Raw genomic sequence first — 18,507 nt, 5'->3', positions numbered from 1 at the left:
TACTATAGTATTTGGATAAAATGTTTATTCTTTCACTCAGGTGAGCAAATATTGACGGAGCACCTATGACGATAAGTGCTTCAGAAGACACAAGGAGAATCAAGTCATGGGCCAGGGCCCTCACGTCTGTAGGAGACTGAGGGCTAAGCGTCCAGCAGGATGGAGGGACAGGCATGCGGAGAAAGGAGCCTCTTGCCCTGCTTGGAGGGACGCTGAAGACTGTCCCCAGGGAGACATGGGGTTTAAACTGGTAAGGGTTTACCCTGCAATGTGCAGGGAACGCTGAGAAGTGAGGTATAACGTATAGGCGCCAGCGTGGGGATAGAGGTTGAAGTGAAGATATATTTAGGGATGAGCTTATGAAGGCAGAAGAGAAAATTCCACCTATTCCTTCACTCATGACTTAATTTATTCATCAAATATTTGTGTCAGGCATGTTGTAGGCTCTGTCATACCAGAGAACAAAACGGATAAAAGATAAAAGCTCGCTGGGGCAAGGAGCGAGCTTACCTTCTAGGGAGGGAAGGACAGAATATAAGCAAAAAACATAACTAACACATTTGGAAGTGGTTAGTACCATGGAGAAAAGAAAAAGAAGAGCAAGTTAAAGGTGGGGGCTAAGAGGCTTTGGGGGACAGCAGGACAGATTCATACTGAGAAGGTAACATCTGAGCAGTCCTGAGATATATACAATTGACCCTTGAACAATGCGGGGGTGAGGGGCGCCAACCCCCTGCACAGTCAAAAACCTGTATATAACTTCTGATATCCCCAAAACTTGAACTACTAATAGCCTATTGTTGACCGGAAGCCTTAACAATCACAAACATTCAGTTAACACATACTCACGAAGGCAAAGCATGTCCTGACTCAGAGCCTCCGACCTCACCACTTTCTTTATGTGGAACGCTCTCTCCTGGCTCTCTGGTCTATCATTCAGATCTCAGATGAGATGTCCCCTCTTCAAAGCAGGCTTTCTTAATCTGTCCCTACGTCCTCCTGAACATCACCTGTTTATTTCCTTCGTAGGCCTCGCTACCATCTGCCTTCACCTTTCTCGTCCTCCCTGTTGTTGTCTCTCCCCCACTAGCCCAAGGGGAGAGACCTTTCCCCTGATGGAAAGGACCTGCCTGTCTTGTTTCATGTCCAGAAGAGTGACTGGCACGTAGCAGGCCCTTGACCAGTAGTTGCTGAATACGTAATTAAGCAACAGTACCTAGATTTGAAAGTTCATGGCACGTTCAATACACCCATGAAGCAGCAGCAAAGGCTCATGGGTGAATAAAATTAGAAATGAGGTTACAAAGGCAAGTCTGAAAAAAACAAATGACAACACCAATGAATGACTTGTCCTGATTTACTTATTTTCAGTTACCATTAATTAATTCATTCATTTGACAAACATTGTTTGAGTGCCTATTGTATATGGGGGTCTCCGCTTTAGTCCATTGGGACACAACGGTGAACGAGGTCCTGAGCACAGAGACTGGCTGAGGGATAAGCAATTGTGAGTGTTATGAGAACCCATGGAAAGATCAAGAACTCAGTCTTTCTGATGGGGTGGGGACGAATAAGAAAGGATTTTCAGAACTGGTGCTCTCTAAATTGACAGCAATAGGATAAGCTGGAATTAGTCAGGAAAGGGACTTGGAGGGAGGGGTAGGGAACGGGCAGGAGTTGCTGCAGGGAGTGGACAGCACTCCAGGATGGAGAGCTGGAAGTCCAAAAGTTGAAAGCAGGGGACACAGTGGTTGGGGGGTCAGGGGAGGTGTTAATGGTTTGGTGGAGAGGTGGGGGAGGGGTTACCGGACAGTTTTTCAGAAACTTTGCTCCAAGAATTCTTCTCTTTCACTCATACGTTTCCATCTCTCTTTGCCTTCTCCCAAACTCAGTCTCCAAACACACACACTTTGAGACCTGAAAACCAGGCGGTACTTACTTCTCCCCATTCAACATTTTTGGGTGGCAAAGGGTAGTGTGAAGTTATGTCATAAGCTATTTCTTCCATGAACCATTTGAAACTTTTGCAGTTGTGATCTTCTCGAAATTTCTTTAGCTCAGATATATCTCCATATGGTAATGCCTTTGATTCAGGACGACTAGCATAGAAGTAGTCTTTGTATTCATCCCACCAAACCTCTACAACTCTAACATAATTCTGTGAAAAAGAAGATATCATTATGAAAAACACCTGCAATGCCATAAACAGCTCATCTTAGACACATGAAATATGAACAACATATGACAAACTCATTTCAATAGGACCTGATATTTAATTAAACAAATGCAAGCGAGCTGACGATCCAAATATGTCAATTGCTAAGGATAAAATGTCATGCATGTTCGACTAAGAAGTGATAGATACAGAATCTGACATCATCGAGCTGTAAAGATCGTATTTTCTAAGACTGTATGTTCTATCCACCTTCTAGAGGAAGAAAGTAAAACCCAGAAAGGGTTTAAGAGAGGCTGGCTGGACACGGATGCTCCTTCACCCAGAATCTTTCTATTAGAACCACAGTACGAGCATGTGTAGGGAAAAGGCTCATTTCAGAAACCATCACGAAAAACAATAGCTTTGTTGAATAAAACACATTTTTTTGCAAGTGGCTTTTTTGGGTCATGTTACGACGATAATAGAAGCATTTTGCTATCACCCAGAATTAACGGGATATTTTCCCCAGTTGATGCACTTTAAGGAAAAGCAACTAAGGGACAATAAAATAAGCTGATGCCGTGATAACTGATAAAGACCTGTCTTCTACGGTTCAACGGAATGAATGCGTGCGGGCAGGAATATTATGACAGACTGAGTACACCGTCTAGGCCCTGGGTCTTCTACATCGTTCCTCAGCAGATTTTCTCTACGAAAGGCCAGAGAGTAAGGATCTTTGGCACAGTGGGCCGCACGGTCTCTGTAGCAAGTACTCAGCTCTGCTGTTGTCAGCTCATACAACACGCAGACAGATGGGGGTGCTGGTGCTCCTGTATCACTTTATTTACTGAAATGGGCTGGATTCGGTCTAAGGGCCATCATTGCTGAGCCCTGTTTTACATCAGGAGTAGAAAACACCTTGTACATCAGAAACTAATGATGTACTCTATGTTGGCTAATTGAATTTAAACAAAAAAAAAAAAAAAAGAAAGAAAGAAAAGAAAAGACCTTGTGTTCAGATTAGGATTCTCTAGGCTACGACTACCAAAGGGTGAACGTAGGCATGCTGTTGCAAAAGCCCGTGGGATCCAAAAACGTGGTATGCGGGGGTATTGTACAAGAACACATAATATTATCGCCAAATAGTCTTAATTTTTGCAAAGTCATCCAAAAGTAGACAAAGCCCATGTCTTCTAGATACTAATGAACGTGAAGAGTAAGTGCACACATAAGGTTACAGCAACACAAAGAAGGAGCATCTCGTTGTTTGGGAGGGAGAAGGCCAGGGAGGCAGCGTGGAGGGGCATGGGACGGATCAGTCTCGAAACAGTGGTTCATTATGTGGGAATGGTAATCAGGACAAGGAGAAACCCAAAAGAAGTGACAAATTACGGTACATTTGGAGTCCTGCAAGTAGTTTTCCATAACTTAGCTTGTTGTGTTTTGTGAAAATTAAAAAGCATTTAGTGTCTGGTGTATACTAAGCACTCGAAAAGCGTTCGCTCTTATTATTATTATTCTTTTTTAAGGACTTTGAATTTTATCATTTAGCCGAGAGCCACCAAAAGGCTTTAAGCAGGTACAGACATCAGATTTAATTTCCAGGAGACTAACACTGGTGGTGAGTGGAAGATGGCACAGAGCCAAGTAGGAGGTCATTTAATATCTGCAGGAGAGAGTCAAGGACCTGTACGAAGCATAGAAAGGAACGGATTTCAGAGATATGTATGAGGTAGAATCTTCAGGGCTTGGTAAGGTGGGAGGGAAAGGAGGAAAACCACCCTAACATTCCCCCTAAATTCCATTCATGGGCAGATAGAGAACATAGGAAAAGGAATTACATTTGAGAAGAAGTTAAAAAATTCAGCTTTGACTACATTGAGTTTGAAATGCCTGAGGGTCATCTAAGAAGGTAATTCTAGGAGACAACTGCCTATTAGAGTTGGAAGCTCAGAGAAGACAGATGAGCTGGGTAAACAGACGTAAGCCACGGGCACACTGTGGTTGGAGTGGATGATGGAGAGAAAAAAGTACCTGGCACACTCTAGGCACTCACGAAGTGTACACGGAGGGTTATACCTATCGGGTCGATTTTACGATATGTACACTTTATTTTTAGAGTGGATAAAGATTGCCCTCTCATCTCTTCTCCTTTTCCTTGTAGCACAGGCCTTCATGAATCAACCTGACTTTTCACTAATTCTTCGTGATTGTGGGTCCAACTCCAAGGGCAGGTTCTTTTCCTGCAACGCCAGTCAGGCCTGGTGTTAGTTTGGTGCTCTTTGTTTTATCGCGGATATTTTAATCTCATCTCCTCTTATAGCAGGGGCTCCATTTGGCCATTTCTATGAGAAGCTGGCTAGTTAGAAAGCTGTTTTCATTCCTAAGACCTTCCCATCTCTGCTTCTATTATCTACTTCCCTTTAAGGAACTGTTCCAAGTTGCATCTGCAGCCAGTAATAAACTTCCTTCTGCTTTTGACTTGGTTAAGGGCTCCAGAAAATGAATGGAATCAGACTCCTATGCTCTTAGCATTTATGAAAGCAGCCCAACTAAAGAAACTTCAAAGTTGCTCAGTCAAGAACAGAGAACTTCATCTTCCTAGCAGTGGGACATCTGGCCTCTGTGTGAAGCTTTTCTGCTCTGTCCCTGGTTTGAGGGACAAAAGATATTAATCTTTTGCAAGCATTGTTTGGAAATTTGATTTTGTTTACTGCACAAACTCTTAATGATTAATTTTTTAGACCAAATAAAAATAATATTTTACTCATGTGAAAATAGTAGAAGCTGATATTTTCCTTTCAACTACTTTCCTACAGAGTGGCAGTTGTTTTTGAATTTGTCTGAGATGTCTTCTCATGGAGAACATTCAATATAGAAATCTTAATCAGAATGGGATACAACGAATAATCTTAAAAAATAGTAAGATCCCTGATAAACATAGACGCAAAAATCCTCAACAAAATATCAGCGAGCTGAATTCAACAATACATTGAAAGGATTATACACCATGATCAAGTGGGGTTTATTCCAGGGATGCAAGGCTCGTTCAATGTCCACAAATCAGTCAACGTGATAAACCACATTAATAAAAAGGATAAAAATCATTTAACTTTCTCAATGGACGCAGAAAAAGTATTTGATAAAATTCAACACATATTTATGATAAAAATTCTCAACAAAGTGAATATAGAGGGAACATACTTCAACATAATGGAAGCCATACATGACAAGCCCACAAGCTAACATCATACTCAATGATGAAAAGCTAAAAGATTTCCATCTAAGATCTGGGACAAGGATGCCCACTCCTGCCACTTTTATTCAACTTAGTGTTGGACGTCCTGGCCATGGCAATCAGACAAGAAAAGAAATAAAAAGCATCCAAACTGGGAAAGAAGAAGTCACTATTTGCAGATGACATGACACTTTACATAGAAAACCCTAAAGACTCTACCAAAAAGCTATCAGAATAAATGAATTTAGTAAAGTTGTAGGATACAAAATTAACATACCTAAGTTTGTTGCATTTCTATAAACTAACAATGAACTATCAGAAAAAGAAATTAAGAAAACAATCCATTTACAATTGCATCAAAAAAAAATCTAGAAATAAATTTAAGTAAGGAGGTGAAAGACCCATACTCCCCAAAACTATAAGACACTGATGAAAGAAACTGAAGATAACACACAAAAAAAGGGAAAGATACACCACTCATGGACTGGAAGAATGAATATTAAAATGTCCATACTACCCAAAGTAATGGATAGATTCAATGCAATCTCTATCAAAATACCAATAGTATTTTTCATAGAATGAGAACAAACAATCCTACGATTTGTGTGGAACCACAAAACACCCTGAATAGCCAAAGCAATCTTGAGAAAGAAGAAAAACCTGGAGGTGTCATGCTCCCCGATTTCAAATTATACTACAAAGTTATAGTCACCAAAACAGTATGGTACTGGCACAAAAACAGATACATACCTCAATGGAACAGAATAGAGAGTCCAGAAATAAACCCATGCTTCTATGGTCAACTAATCTTTGACAAATGAGGCAAAGGGGAAAAGATAGTTTCTTCAATAACGTTAGGGAAACTGGACAGCTACTTGCAAAAGAATGAAATTGGACCGCTTTCTTCTACCATATACAAAATAAACTCAAAATGGACTAAAGACTTAAATATAAGACCCGAAACCTTCAAACTCCTAAAAAAACATAGGAAGTAAGCTCTTGGGACAATTATTTTTGGATCTATCTCCTCAGGCAAGTGCAACAAAAGAAAAATAACAACGGGACTACATCAAACTAAAAAGCTTCTGTACAGTGAAGGAAATCATCAATAAAATGAAAAGGCATCCTACTGAATGGGAGGATATTTGCGAATGATCCAACCAAACAGGGATTAATAACCAAAATACATAAAGAACTCACATGACTCAATATCAAAAAGCAAAAAACCAATTACAAAATGGGCAGATGACCTGAACAGACATTTCCCCAAAGAAGACAGACACATGACCAACAGACACATGAAAAGCTACTTAACCTCACTCATCATCAGGGACACACAAATCAAAACCACAATGAGAGATCATCTCACACCTGTCAAAAAAAAAATCTTGTCAAAAAGACAAGAAATAACAAGTGTTGGTGAAGATATGAGGAAAAGGGAACCCTTGTGTGCTGTTTTTGAAAATGCAAATTGGTACAGTCACGATGGAAAACAGTATGGAGATTTCTCAAAAAATTAAAAACAGAACTACCATACAACCCAGCATTCTACTTCTGAATATTTATCCAAAGAGTACAAAAATACTAATTCAAAAAGATATATGTGCCCCTATGTTCATTGCAGCATTGTTTATAATACAATTTACAATTACAATTACAATAGCCAAGGTATTGACAATACTGATAGATAAAGAAATGTGGGGTATACAGATACACACACACACACACACACACACACACACACACACACACACACCCTGGAATATTACTCAGCCATAAAAAAGAATGAAATCTTGCCATTTGTGAGAACACGGATGGACCCAGATGGACAACATGGCTGGTATTAAGCTAAGTGAAATAAGTTAGGCAGAGAAAGACAAATACCATATGATTTCACTTCGATGTGGAATCTAAAAAACAAAACAAACAAACAAACAAACAAAGCAGAAACAGAGTCACAGACACAGAGGACAAACGGATGGTTGCCGGAGGCGAGAGGAGCGAGCTGACGGTTGACGCAGGGGAAGGGACAGCAACGCGCAGCATAGGGAACAGAGTTAATAATATTGTGACAACTTCTATGGTGACAGATGGTGGCTAGATTTATTGTGGTGATCACTTCACAACGTATAGACGTGTCGAATACCTGGGTACACCCGTAAGTAACATACCATCTATAATATCGTATGTCAACTCTACTTCAATCAAAAACAAAACAAAAATAAGGTGTTTCATGAGTAAGTCCAGCTTAAGTGAAAAGGGAGAACCAGCGCTGACTGCTTAAAAGATTTACCCCACTCAGTGAGTTGCCATTTCAGTGACTACCTCAGCGTGTGGTCTATCAGTGGGGCACGTGGGGTACAGAGCCCCTAGGCTTCTCTCCTTTTATCCGAACACTCACCTTTAGAGTCGGAGAAGACCCGACATAAATGGGTGGAGGGTTTCCTTGCCAGCCCTCGAGACGGTAGATGTGTCCGACACGAGAGCAGGGGACAAACAGTAACTTGCCACCACACTGCCATATCTGTCGAGGAAAAACACACGTGGAAGTTGTTTCAAATATCAAAATACATTATACGTGAAAATTTGTCTTATAAATGTAAATATAAAATCTAAATTAGATACCGTGTCCACAGGGATTCCATAAATGGAACAAATCCTAAAATAAAGTGTTTCTAAACTCATCCAACACGAGGCGACCAGGAATGCAGTAACGTTCTGCTCCTCAGGCCCTTGTGCACCTGTACCTTTCAACACCCTTTGCCCAGTGTAACCCTGCAAAGTCATGCAGAATCTTCATTCCTGGTATCATTCACCGTTTCCACGGCTAACGGATGTCCCACCTGGGTGATTATTATAATAACCTCCAAACTGGCTTCTTCACCTCCGGCTTCTCTCAACTCAGTGCTAGCCTTATTCACAGTAAGATTACTCTAGCTGAAGGGCAGCTTTGGGTCATGTTACTCCCTTGCTTAATATCTTCGCTAGGTTGCTCCTGCTTTTCAAATTCAGTAAAAATCTCCTGGCTCAGCATTAGAGGCCTCTTCCGTACAAGCCTCACGTACCTGGCCACTTCCTCTCCTTGGATGTCTTCCCTACGCAGGCCGTCGGACTCTGCTAAACTGGGCTCCTCACTGTTTCCTGAACGCACTCTTCATTTCCCACCTTTGTGCCTTTCCCCCGTCTCTGCTCTGAGGTCTCCTCCCCTCCCCTTATCTCTGCCTATCGATATCATGCCCACCTTCCTGGTCTGCCTCAAATTCTCCCTCCAGTACGGTGCTGTTTCTTAATCACACCAACTGAACGCCATCTAGCTTCTTAGCGTGTTATGAATTTAATTCTAATCTCTTCTTATGAACTCTGAATTCCTAGAGAGCAGGGACTGAGTTCTTCTTCTTCTGTCTCTGGACATTTAAGACAAGAGACCATAAATATCTGTTTAACTCAAACTGTGATATAGTTTTCTTTCTTTCTTGTGGGTAGGGGCAGGGTGGGGGTTGGACCATGGGTGGTACTACTGGCCAAGGACTGCCTCAGCAACAGGGTGGGTACTGCGGGAAGGCAGCTCCAATGTCAGTCTGAGGGTGCGCAGGCATGGCTGGGGTCTGCCTCTGTCCCGAATCACCACGGCCTACCGTGATGAAGGCTAACTGCGTCAGTGTATCGATGGTCAAATGTGGCCCCCGTACATGCAGATTCTCCAAAGGGCTTTGTAATAAAAGGCTCCAATGTACAGAGAGCCTGGAGAGTAAGGAGGAGGAGGTATTTTCCTTTTTTTTAAAAGATTTATTTATTTTAGAGAAAGAGAGAGAAAGAATGTGTGTGTGCGTGCACACGTGTGCGAGTAGGAGTAGGGGGAGTGTGAGAGAAAATCCTCAAACAGACTCCCCACTGAGTGCGGAGCTCAATGTGGGGCTCGATCCGAGGACCCCGAGATCATGACCTGAGCCAAATCAAAGAGTCGGATGCTTGGCCGACTGAGCCACCCAGGCGCCCCGGTATTTTCATTTTTGAAGTTTGTGGGCTTCAATGTTGAGATGAGCCATGTAAATATGTAAGAAGTCTGGAGTTTGCATTTTGCCCTATTTTTCCCCAAATGCATGCATTTTTGTTAGTCATTCTTTGTAATTTAGCGAAGTGCATTAAACAATTTTTCCCCAAAGAAACCAGCCTTATCTGAAAGTCACGAAGGTCAGTGACTACTTAGAAAGCTGCATTTGTTTAAATGAAATGTTACCTTGTATGAGATCTCAAAGTTTTCACCACCCCAGATCTGGAGACCTGGATCATACAGACCCAGTTCGAAGAAGAACTCTCGTTCAATGGCAAATAATCCACCAGCCATGGCAGGGGACCTAAGCGATGAGACACCACAATAACTATTACAGATAAACCCCCGGTACCCCTTCACCAACAGACAACAGCCTTTGTGCAACACAGTCTAAATAATGCACAGAAGAGACAAAACTGATGGCCAAACATTAAGAAATTACAAAGCCTTCACGAAACAATCTGTTTATAATTCTTTAATGCATTTACTCTGATTTCTATCTGAAATCCAATTTGCGTTCATTACAACTTAGAGCATTGCATCATTTTGCCATTAGAGGGCGCCTCAGTTCCTTTGTTGGTTTGAAAATAAAGCCCTGAGAGTGAATTTTCTCTTTCCCTCCTAAAAATACTGAGCCATCCAGCCATGGTCTGCTAACTGCTCCTACAATGATTTATGAGTCATTCTAGGATGAGCGAAACCATAGACCATGGAAGTAGTCTGTCATTTTTTAATTTTATAGCTCAGGGGCATGCCAAATAAGGGTGTAAATCATGGCAGAACAGTCACAGTTCATTCAGAGTTTGCAAACGTTGCACAGAAACGACAAGGAGAATTAGACAGTAGCTATTTACTGTGTCAGGAGGTAGGAATGCAAAGGGGTGATCTGTGGGGCTTCTTGAATGGAATCTGAAATTGGGTCCTTTTTAGGGACAAGCCACTTACATCTCTAGAGGAAGTGGTAAGGGGAATCGTCTCCATCCTGTTCCCCACCCCTCCCCCACAATTAATTATTAATGCGTCATGATTCCTAAGTAGACGCCTCCATCAGAGTTCCTTCTTCATCTCACACCTAATATTCAATCTGTCACTAATGCCTATTGATTCCACCTTGAAAACGTATGTGGAACCTGTCACTGCTGCTACCACCCTACACCAAGCCAGCGTCACTTGCACTGCTATGGTAACACCCGGACTGGGTCTCTTCTTCTAATTCTGCCCCCATCCACATGCCATCTCCCGGCAGGCAGAGTAGACTCAACGTGGCCCCGGGCGCGGGGGACGCCAGCCTCTCCGGGCTCTCGACGCTCAGCGGGCTTCCGCCGCCCCAGTTCTTCACGGCTCTGCTCATGCCTGGAACACGACAAACGCTCTTCTGTCTCAGGGATTCCCCTAGACTGTTCGCTCTCCTGAAATGTTCCTCCCTGTCCACAGGGCTGACTCCTGGCCTTTCGGGTCTCAGCCTGAAGGACACTTTAAAGGTCAGCAAGGCCGGTCGGGCTCGTCCCGCCTGGATCAGGTTCTCCGTCCCCTAAGCTCCAAGTTCCCTGTGGTTTGACTTCGTACCACTTTTTGCAGTGGCGATTCCAGAGTTATTCGTGTAGTGATCTGTTTAATTTCTGTCTCACCCATTATATTTTATGTGCCGCAAGAGAACATATCTTTAAAAATTTATCCCCAGAAAACCATGCCTGGCACATAGTAAGCACTCATTAAATATTTGTTGAGTGGATAAATAATAAATCAAGTTAATACTTTCAATATTAAAGGAAATCACATCGGGGCGCCTGGGTGGCACAGCAGTTAAGCGTCTGCCTTCCGCACAGGGCGTGATCCCGGCGTTCTGGGATCGAGCCCCACATCAGGCTCCTCCGCTATGAGCCTGCTTCTTCCTCTCCTACTCCCCCTGCTTGTGTTCCCTCTCTCGCTGGCTGTCTCTATCTCTGTCGAATAAATAAATAAAATCTTTAAAAAAAAAATAAAGGAAATCACATCAAGTGGAAGTCATTCTCTTATGCTTCTTCTTAAGGTATGCTGCCTGACTTGGTAAGCAGAACTATTACATTCTTGGTTATTTTCATGGCACATTTATTTAACTGTCATTTAAAATTACTCTCCATGCCTTTTTGATCTTTAACTGCATTCCCACTTCTCTCAGTATATATTTTAAGATGCATCTTAACATGAAAACCAGTGAGTTATTTAAAGGGAAACAATTTTTCTAGCCCACTTGAAAAACATTTCTTTACTAGCCAAGCCCATGGAATTGGCAGAAATATAAGTATCATCATTGCCCTTTACTTTGTACACCCAGAAGTACTCGTTAAATCAAGTAGGTAAGCAAGTAAATTCCTGAACTGAAAAAAGAGGGAAATTTGGAAAGCGTCAAAGCTTAAAATTCTATAATTTCCTTATGTCTGCCATCGCAGTGTCTTGATATCATCACCCGCCAGATCCCGCCAGCATTTGCGTGACATTGGAAACACCTTCCCAAAACAGAGTTCTAACATTATCAGCAGTACACCAAGGAGAGAGAGACCAAAAGCAGAACCATAAGATCAGAAAAAATTAGACACATTTAGAAGCTATACTAACGTAAGATAAAAAAGTTGCATTTGGAGTCACTCTTGGAAGGCAGTAAATGTTTCAGTTAAACGACCAAAAGAATAGAGTAGCAGAAACTGTTCTATTTGTCCCGTAAGAAGGGACAAAAGCTGATTCTGGAATAAAGTTTCCTTTTAATCAAATGTTCTTCTGAGAAGGAAGTAATAAAGGATTCTATGTAATATTTTCCAAAGTCATGTATTTTTATGCACCAGACTTAACTGGTACAAAATCAGTATTTCTGAGTTAGCATACAAAACGAAAAGAAGAAAAAGACAAGAAATCTCTTGCTATTTGCCTTTCTTCGCTAACACTACAGGCCAAGGGATCAAAGTGGACATAAACCTGGATTGGAAATAATCTATGCATTTTAAATTTACGGAATGAAATTATGGTCAAAAGAATAAAATTGGATGTCTAGTCTACTAGGACAGGAGGGCAAAGATTTTTTTTCACTTGTATTTGAAACCAGTGCCATATAACCTCCCCCCAGCCCCCCCAAAAATGGAGCTTGCATTTAGGGAAAAAAACAATTACAAAGAAGCAAATGTGAATTCAAACCTCAGAAATAATGCAAGGGAAAAACAACTCTTACAGAATCTGCGACAGCATCTATAGTTTTAATAACAAATGTTTTAGCGTGGCAAGAGGTTAATATGTTAGAGCAACTGGAGAAAAGAGAAACACTTAAGTGATTTAGTGATTACCGATATGGTTCAGTTTTTGTCTTTCTCATTCTCTTCTCTCGAGGGGTCAGAGGCACCCGTTTCCAGAGCATACTCCAATCCCATGCTCCTCGGGCATACCCATCTTCGTCACCACCCCCTTGGGGTATAATTTCATATGTGTTGCCATTTATGACATCTATAATCGGCACAGTGCAAATGGTTCTGTATTGTGTTGATGATGGCAGCAAAGATGAAATCAAGGGGATGGATGGACCCACATATTTATACAAATGCATGGGGAAGGAAAAAAAAAAGCACTTAGAATAGACATTCCACATAAGAAAATAAAGTAGTAATCTTTACCGATAAGGTTCAGTTTTATGTTTTCGTTTGGCCTTTTCCTTGTGGCTTAGAGGGATACGTTTCCATAGTAAGCTCCAGTCCCAGGCCCCTCTGGCAAAACCATCTTCATCCCCACCTTGCTGGGGTTCAATGGAATAATCATTCCCATCTATGTAATCTATTAGAGGCACAGTACATGTAGTTCTGAAACATTTACAGAAAATGAAAAAGCATTTAAGAACCCAAACTCACTAGTTTAGCGTGCCTAACTACATTATCTTTTTATTACTGATTTTTTTTTTTTTTTCATTAAGGGACTTTCATACCTAATGGGAAATTGAAGTAAATGAATGTCTTTAAAAATCAAGGAGCCCTTTTTTGTAAGGGAAAGATGGAGGGGACTGTTCCCTTGGCTTACGGGCCAATGTCAGGGACAGAGCCGTGTCTTTGAACTTAGTGCTTTCTCATTTTTACTTTGGTCCTACAGGCAACTTTCTCTTGGTAATTTTGCATTATTTACAAGATCTTCCTGCCTGTTATTTTCCCTCCTTATTCCTACATTAAATAAAAATGAATATGTGAGTGTGAACGAGCGTGAATGTGTGTATCTGAGTGTGAACGTGAATGTGACCGTGTGAGCGAGTGTGTGTGTGTGTGTGTATAGAAATAACACCCGCTACATTCTTAGCGGTTCTCCCAACTCTTTGTTGCTTTCTATTTCTTTGGAAAAAGTTGTTATGAAAATGTTTCTGTTCCTTACTTGATCTTTTCCTACTCCTTTTATTGCAACAGCTTTCATTGCAAAAAAAAAAAAAAAGTACTGTATTGTAGTCCTGCTTTTTTTAAAAAGGGGGAAAAAAATCCCTCAAAACCTGTTGAAGAACTTAAGTAGTGGCCTGAGAACTCAAAGCGAAAAACTACCTTGTACTTGGGCTTCATAAATGCTAGTCCTGTATGACCAGTTAGGTGTAGGACCAGCTCTGCAGAGATAATTTGGCACCCGGCTTGTTTTAATGGTCATCTTATCAGACAGGATTTTGAAATGCATTTCCTGAAACAGAGATCGCAGCTTTTCATAACCCTGTTAAGGTGCTTTTTTTAGAAGCCAAGGAGAAGAGATAAACCTGCAGGGCTTAGAATTTTGATTGGGGGAAGTGGATGAGACAGGTGCTTTATTCTCCGCAGACTGTGGATTCTCAGGGGACAGTGAGGATGGGGGTGGTCACTGTGGGATGTATGAGGGACTGCCACAGGACCCTGCAGAAAACCACTTCCTCGCTGCGCCTGAAGACTGCTAGCTTTCACCTGGAGAGGTAAAGGTGTGTTATCTTTCTTCACTTCCCATGATTCTCAGATTTCTGAATAGTGTAAAGTGTCCCAGAGAGATCTCGGTTTGATAGTTTATTAGCTGTTTGAATCATGGCAAATCAATTAATTTCTCTAGGCTTCAACATCCTCTTCAGTACAATGGAGCTAATAATATCTCTCTTGCTGGGCTGCCGTGAGGATTAAATCAGCGTGTGAGAAATGTTTATGACAGGCCTTCAGACTAAATCCTCTGATGATTGAATCCCCCAAAGTTCTTTCTTTGACTCTTATTATTCACCACAGGGACATGTTTTTTTCTCCCCTCGATTCCAAAAATTGTCAGAATTCTGGACTAAAAGCAGGAAAGGCTGTTGGAACTAGGAGACTGATGCCGCCTTCTGTTGTTCAGACATTTCTGTAAACAGAATGGCGACTGACACATTTCCATGGAATGGTTGTCTATTTCTACACTTTACTAAAGTTTCTATAGGAACCCAAAGCCTTGACATGCACCACAGCGGGTCTTTTTTATCTGAAGTAATAATTCAAAAGGGCATAAAAAACCAATAGGTATAGTTTCAGGGCGTGCGCCTTCGAGTCTTTAGAACTGTTACCACAGTGTAGAGGGAGCAATTAATGTTACTCTTTGAGAAAGCTGTTGGAGCTAGAGGACGTCTGTTCAATAACCCAACCACAGGACCATTCTTGAGTGTGACCCCCTCGGCTTATCCCCAATGCCTGACTGCCCCAAGGATCAGCCTGGCCTCGCCCCCTGAAACAACGAGCTGAAGGATCACACTTAGAACACAAGGCTTGGGGCGCTGAATGGAACTGGAAAGAGAAGAAGGAGAAGATTATTTGTCCCTCGAGGACAAGGTTTACTTTTCACCCAGGAAAGAAAAGAAAGCAAGGTGATGTTACCTGTCCTTAGAAATGGGAGCTACAAGTGGAGCATACCAGTTCACAGCCACCTCACAGTGGGCATCAAGGTAGACCAAAACCTTAAAAAGAAGAGGCAAGGTGAAAGAACACTCCTCATATATGGCACATCGTCTGTCACACACAATTTAAAATTAGACGCTAATATGAATCAGCATGAGGGTCCATCTGACATACGAGTTATCTAATAAAGCCAGCATTTTCATTTCAATTAAAAACACATCTGAAGGGTACTTAAAAACATATGTGATTGCTTAGTTGCCAATTCCAAGCTGCTGCCATGGTAAATATCCAACGTTTCCTACCTGTCCAAGTTTGGCTTTCTGCGCGCCAATACTTCGTGCTTGAATCAAACCTTCTCTTCTCTCATTTCGAAATACCTTCACTAAGCCATTCCACAGCTTAAGATAGTCATCTAGTTTTCCTTTTAAGTGTTCTAGGAATAAAAAAAAATTCAGTCAACATTATAAATTAGATTTATGTCTATGAACCAGTTAGTCTATTATTTTTCTCAAGAAACAGGAATGGGCAACAGATCCTTTGGGCAGTCCATCTGAAACAAACAGACTGAATTTTCACGGGGAAGGAAGGTAGTGTATATTATTTGAGTTAATTTTTGAGTTTAATATGTCTACAGAGAACTGGTTAGCCTGAGAGTTATCAAACATCTCTCGAAACATTAAATATACGATGACTAGGCCAGCAGACATGAAAACTTCTTTTAAAAAAAATTCACATATTTAATGTCATATCTAAAAGCTTTAAGGAAAACATTTTGTTTGCTTTGACAGAAGTAATGGCTCCAGATTTCTGAAGATACGCTGACTATAAATAACATTATGCGTCTTTACTGGAGTCTGCATAAGGTATAGGTTAACATTTGCTTCTGGGCCATCTTCCTCCAGCTCTGGTTGAAAGTTGCAGTCTTGATGCGATAAATACAGTTCCCATCAAGTTGGCAAATAATCATCAAAGGATCCAATTTTCTCCAATTTTGGGTATCAACAAGTATATATATGTGTGTATATATATATCTATAAAATATATCATATATGCATTTGTGAATATTTAAATGTAACTTTTAGATATAATGAATAAATATACATGTATATATTTGTGATCTGGTGCAGGAAACTTTGCTATAAAAACAAGACACATTTGCCAAAGTTTCCACCTGGTTTCCCAGTTGCTAGAGAATAGTTTTTATTTGTGTCCCTATGAGCCCTTGATATTGGCCCGTCACAGCCACAACTACCTCCTGGATCTCTAAAGATGTTTCTTGGGGACACAAAAATTATTTTTAAGTTGTTTAAAATTTTGGACCATGAGTACATAAACAACAACAAAGAAGCCGTATTTATTTATTTTTAAAGATTTATTTATTTATTTGAAAGCAACTGAGTAAGAGAGCATGCGTGAGGGGGGAGGGAAGGGGGAGGAGGGGAGAAACTTAAGCCGACTCCTCCCTGAGCACGGAGCCCAACGTGGGGCTTGATCCCAGGAACCTGAGATCGAGACCTGAGCCAAAACCAAGACTCAGAAGCTTAACTTATTGTACCACCCAGGGGCCCCAGAAGCTATATTTCATGATGTGCTGGTAGTTAAGTGGTCAAATCAGGCTGTATGCTTAATACACCTACACATGGGTATTCAGAATTGAGAAGAAAAAAAAATTACCTTTTTCTATTTTGGCATCCAGCTTTAATGAGTATTATAAATAAATTATATTTATATAATTTATATTGAATTATATTTTTTCCCCAGGAAAATCTAGGTACTTTCCCCTTAATTTAAGTCATTTTTTGTTTTTAAATCTTACCTTATTTTTTTCAGCTCAGTAACAATCCTAAATTACTTTTTTTTTTTTTTAAAGATTTTATTTATTTATTTGAGAGAGTGACAGGGGGCGGGGAGGGGCAGAGGGAGCGGAAGAGAATCTCAAGCAGGCTCCCCGCTGACGGGGGGGGGGGGGCGACACAGGGTTTGATCTCATGTGAGACCCTGAGATCATCACCCTAGCCGAAATCATGAGTCAGACGCTCAACCAATTGAGCCACCCAGGTGCTCCAATCCTAAATTACTTTTTTAAAAGCCTTTCTGAATTGCATTTTGGTGCTCTTTTGGCTATGCAATCTAGATAAATCTAAAATAAATTGTTACGGCCAGAAATGAGTTGATGGCCTGTTCTTCACATTTAGATTCTTCGTTCAGGTGGTCCAAAAGATCAGTGGGTCAATCGAATGACGTCTGGCTTCTTGGGAATCCTGCACGGTGGCAGACTCTAATAATGTTCAAAAGATTCGCCTCTCCTTGGGGAATAAGTATGCTCTCCACCCCACTGACGTCGGGCCAGACCAGGTGCCTCGCCACGGTCAGTGAGATGGGGACAAGATGATGTGACGCACTTGTGAGCAGCAGCGTTAAAATCCCACTAGTGCGTCACCATTATCTCTTCCCTCGCACAAGGCAGGCAATGTCTGAGATCAGGCTGCCCTGCGGTGCAGATGTGGGGCAGAGCCGGGACTGACCTACAGCAAACACGGAGTATGAGCCAGAGAACGATGTGACCCTCTGTGCTTACAAGCCACTGACAATGTGGAGTCCACCTGACCTTGGCCCCGCGGAGCCTCGAGCTGGCTGAGGTACACGCACGGAGGAGTGTGCTCTATTTAAACGCCCCACACCTTGTGTAGAGAGGACTGTATTTTCCAGAAACCCAAGTGTTAGGAGAAGCCAGCTTCCTGTGCAGGGTATTATATTAGTATTTTGTCATTCGAAGAAAAATTATAACTCAAACTCTTACTTTCTGAATACGTCCGGGAAAGAACACACCAAGTTTTCACTCATAGGACAGGACTGACAAATTTTAAGGTTTTTTTGAAATTGGGAAAGTTAAAGACCTTCTGTACTTCTGCTCGAAGGTAGCCTCAACAAATGCCTCTCTGTACCCTGTCAGCTAAGCTGGCCCTGCACCTGATTGCTATTAAAATGTGTTATAAGAGCTGAATAGTATGGGTCTGTAACCAGAAACACTGATCTCAAGAAAATGAAAGTAAAATGGACCAAAAACTGACATCTAAAACTTTGTGCTCCTTTTCTGAAGCCAAGCAGTTATTTTAGGATGGGAAACACATTTTCGTGTATCTTTACTTTTTTTTAAAGGCTACGCTAAGCTTCTCCTTGTATGAATAACATAGGGCTT

The 18,507-nt window shown here is 41.4% G+C and overlaps 1 protein-coding gene across 2 annotated transcripts in view; it reads right to left on the bottom strand.

Annotated features, from left to right (window-relative positions):
* The window catches only part of GALNT7 (polypeptide N-acetylgalactosaminyltransferase 7), a 137,271-nt gene that overhangs the window by 7,536 nt on the left and 111,228 nt on the right, over positions 1-18,507 (bottom strand). The window contains exons 4-9 of one of the 2 annotated variants that reach the window (XM_045799431.2): positions 15,611-15,741; positions 15,288-15,367; positions 13,080-13,262; positions 9,631-9,748; positions 7,795-7,917; positions 1,940-2,158 (exon numbers count right to left, since the gene is read on the bottom strand). In XM_045799431.2, coding sequence (XP_045655387.1) covers positions 1,940-2,158; positions 7,795-7,917; positions 9,631-9,748; positions 13,080-13,262; positions 15,288-15,367; positions 15,611-15,741 — 854 coding nt within the window. Of the gene's footprint in view, positions 1-1,939; positions 2,159-7,794; positions 7,918-9,630; positions 9,749-12,755; positions 12,939-13,079; positions 13,263-15,287; positions 15,368-15,610; positions 15,742-18,507 lie in introns of both variants that reach the window. The other variant, XM_045799430.2, reaches the window with a different exon arrangement.

This window comes from Ursus americanus, chromosome 13 (genome assembly GCF_024610735.1).
Source record: "Ursus americanus isolate L20-20 chromosome 13, mUrsAme1.1.p, whole genome shotgun sequence".
NCBI classification, from domain to species: Eukaryota; Metazoa; Chordata; class Mammalia; order Carnivora; family Ursidae; genus Ursus; species Ursus americanus.
The sequence above is the reverse complement of the archived record's forward strand: the minus strand, read 5'-3'. Positions and strand labels throughout refer to the sequence as shown.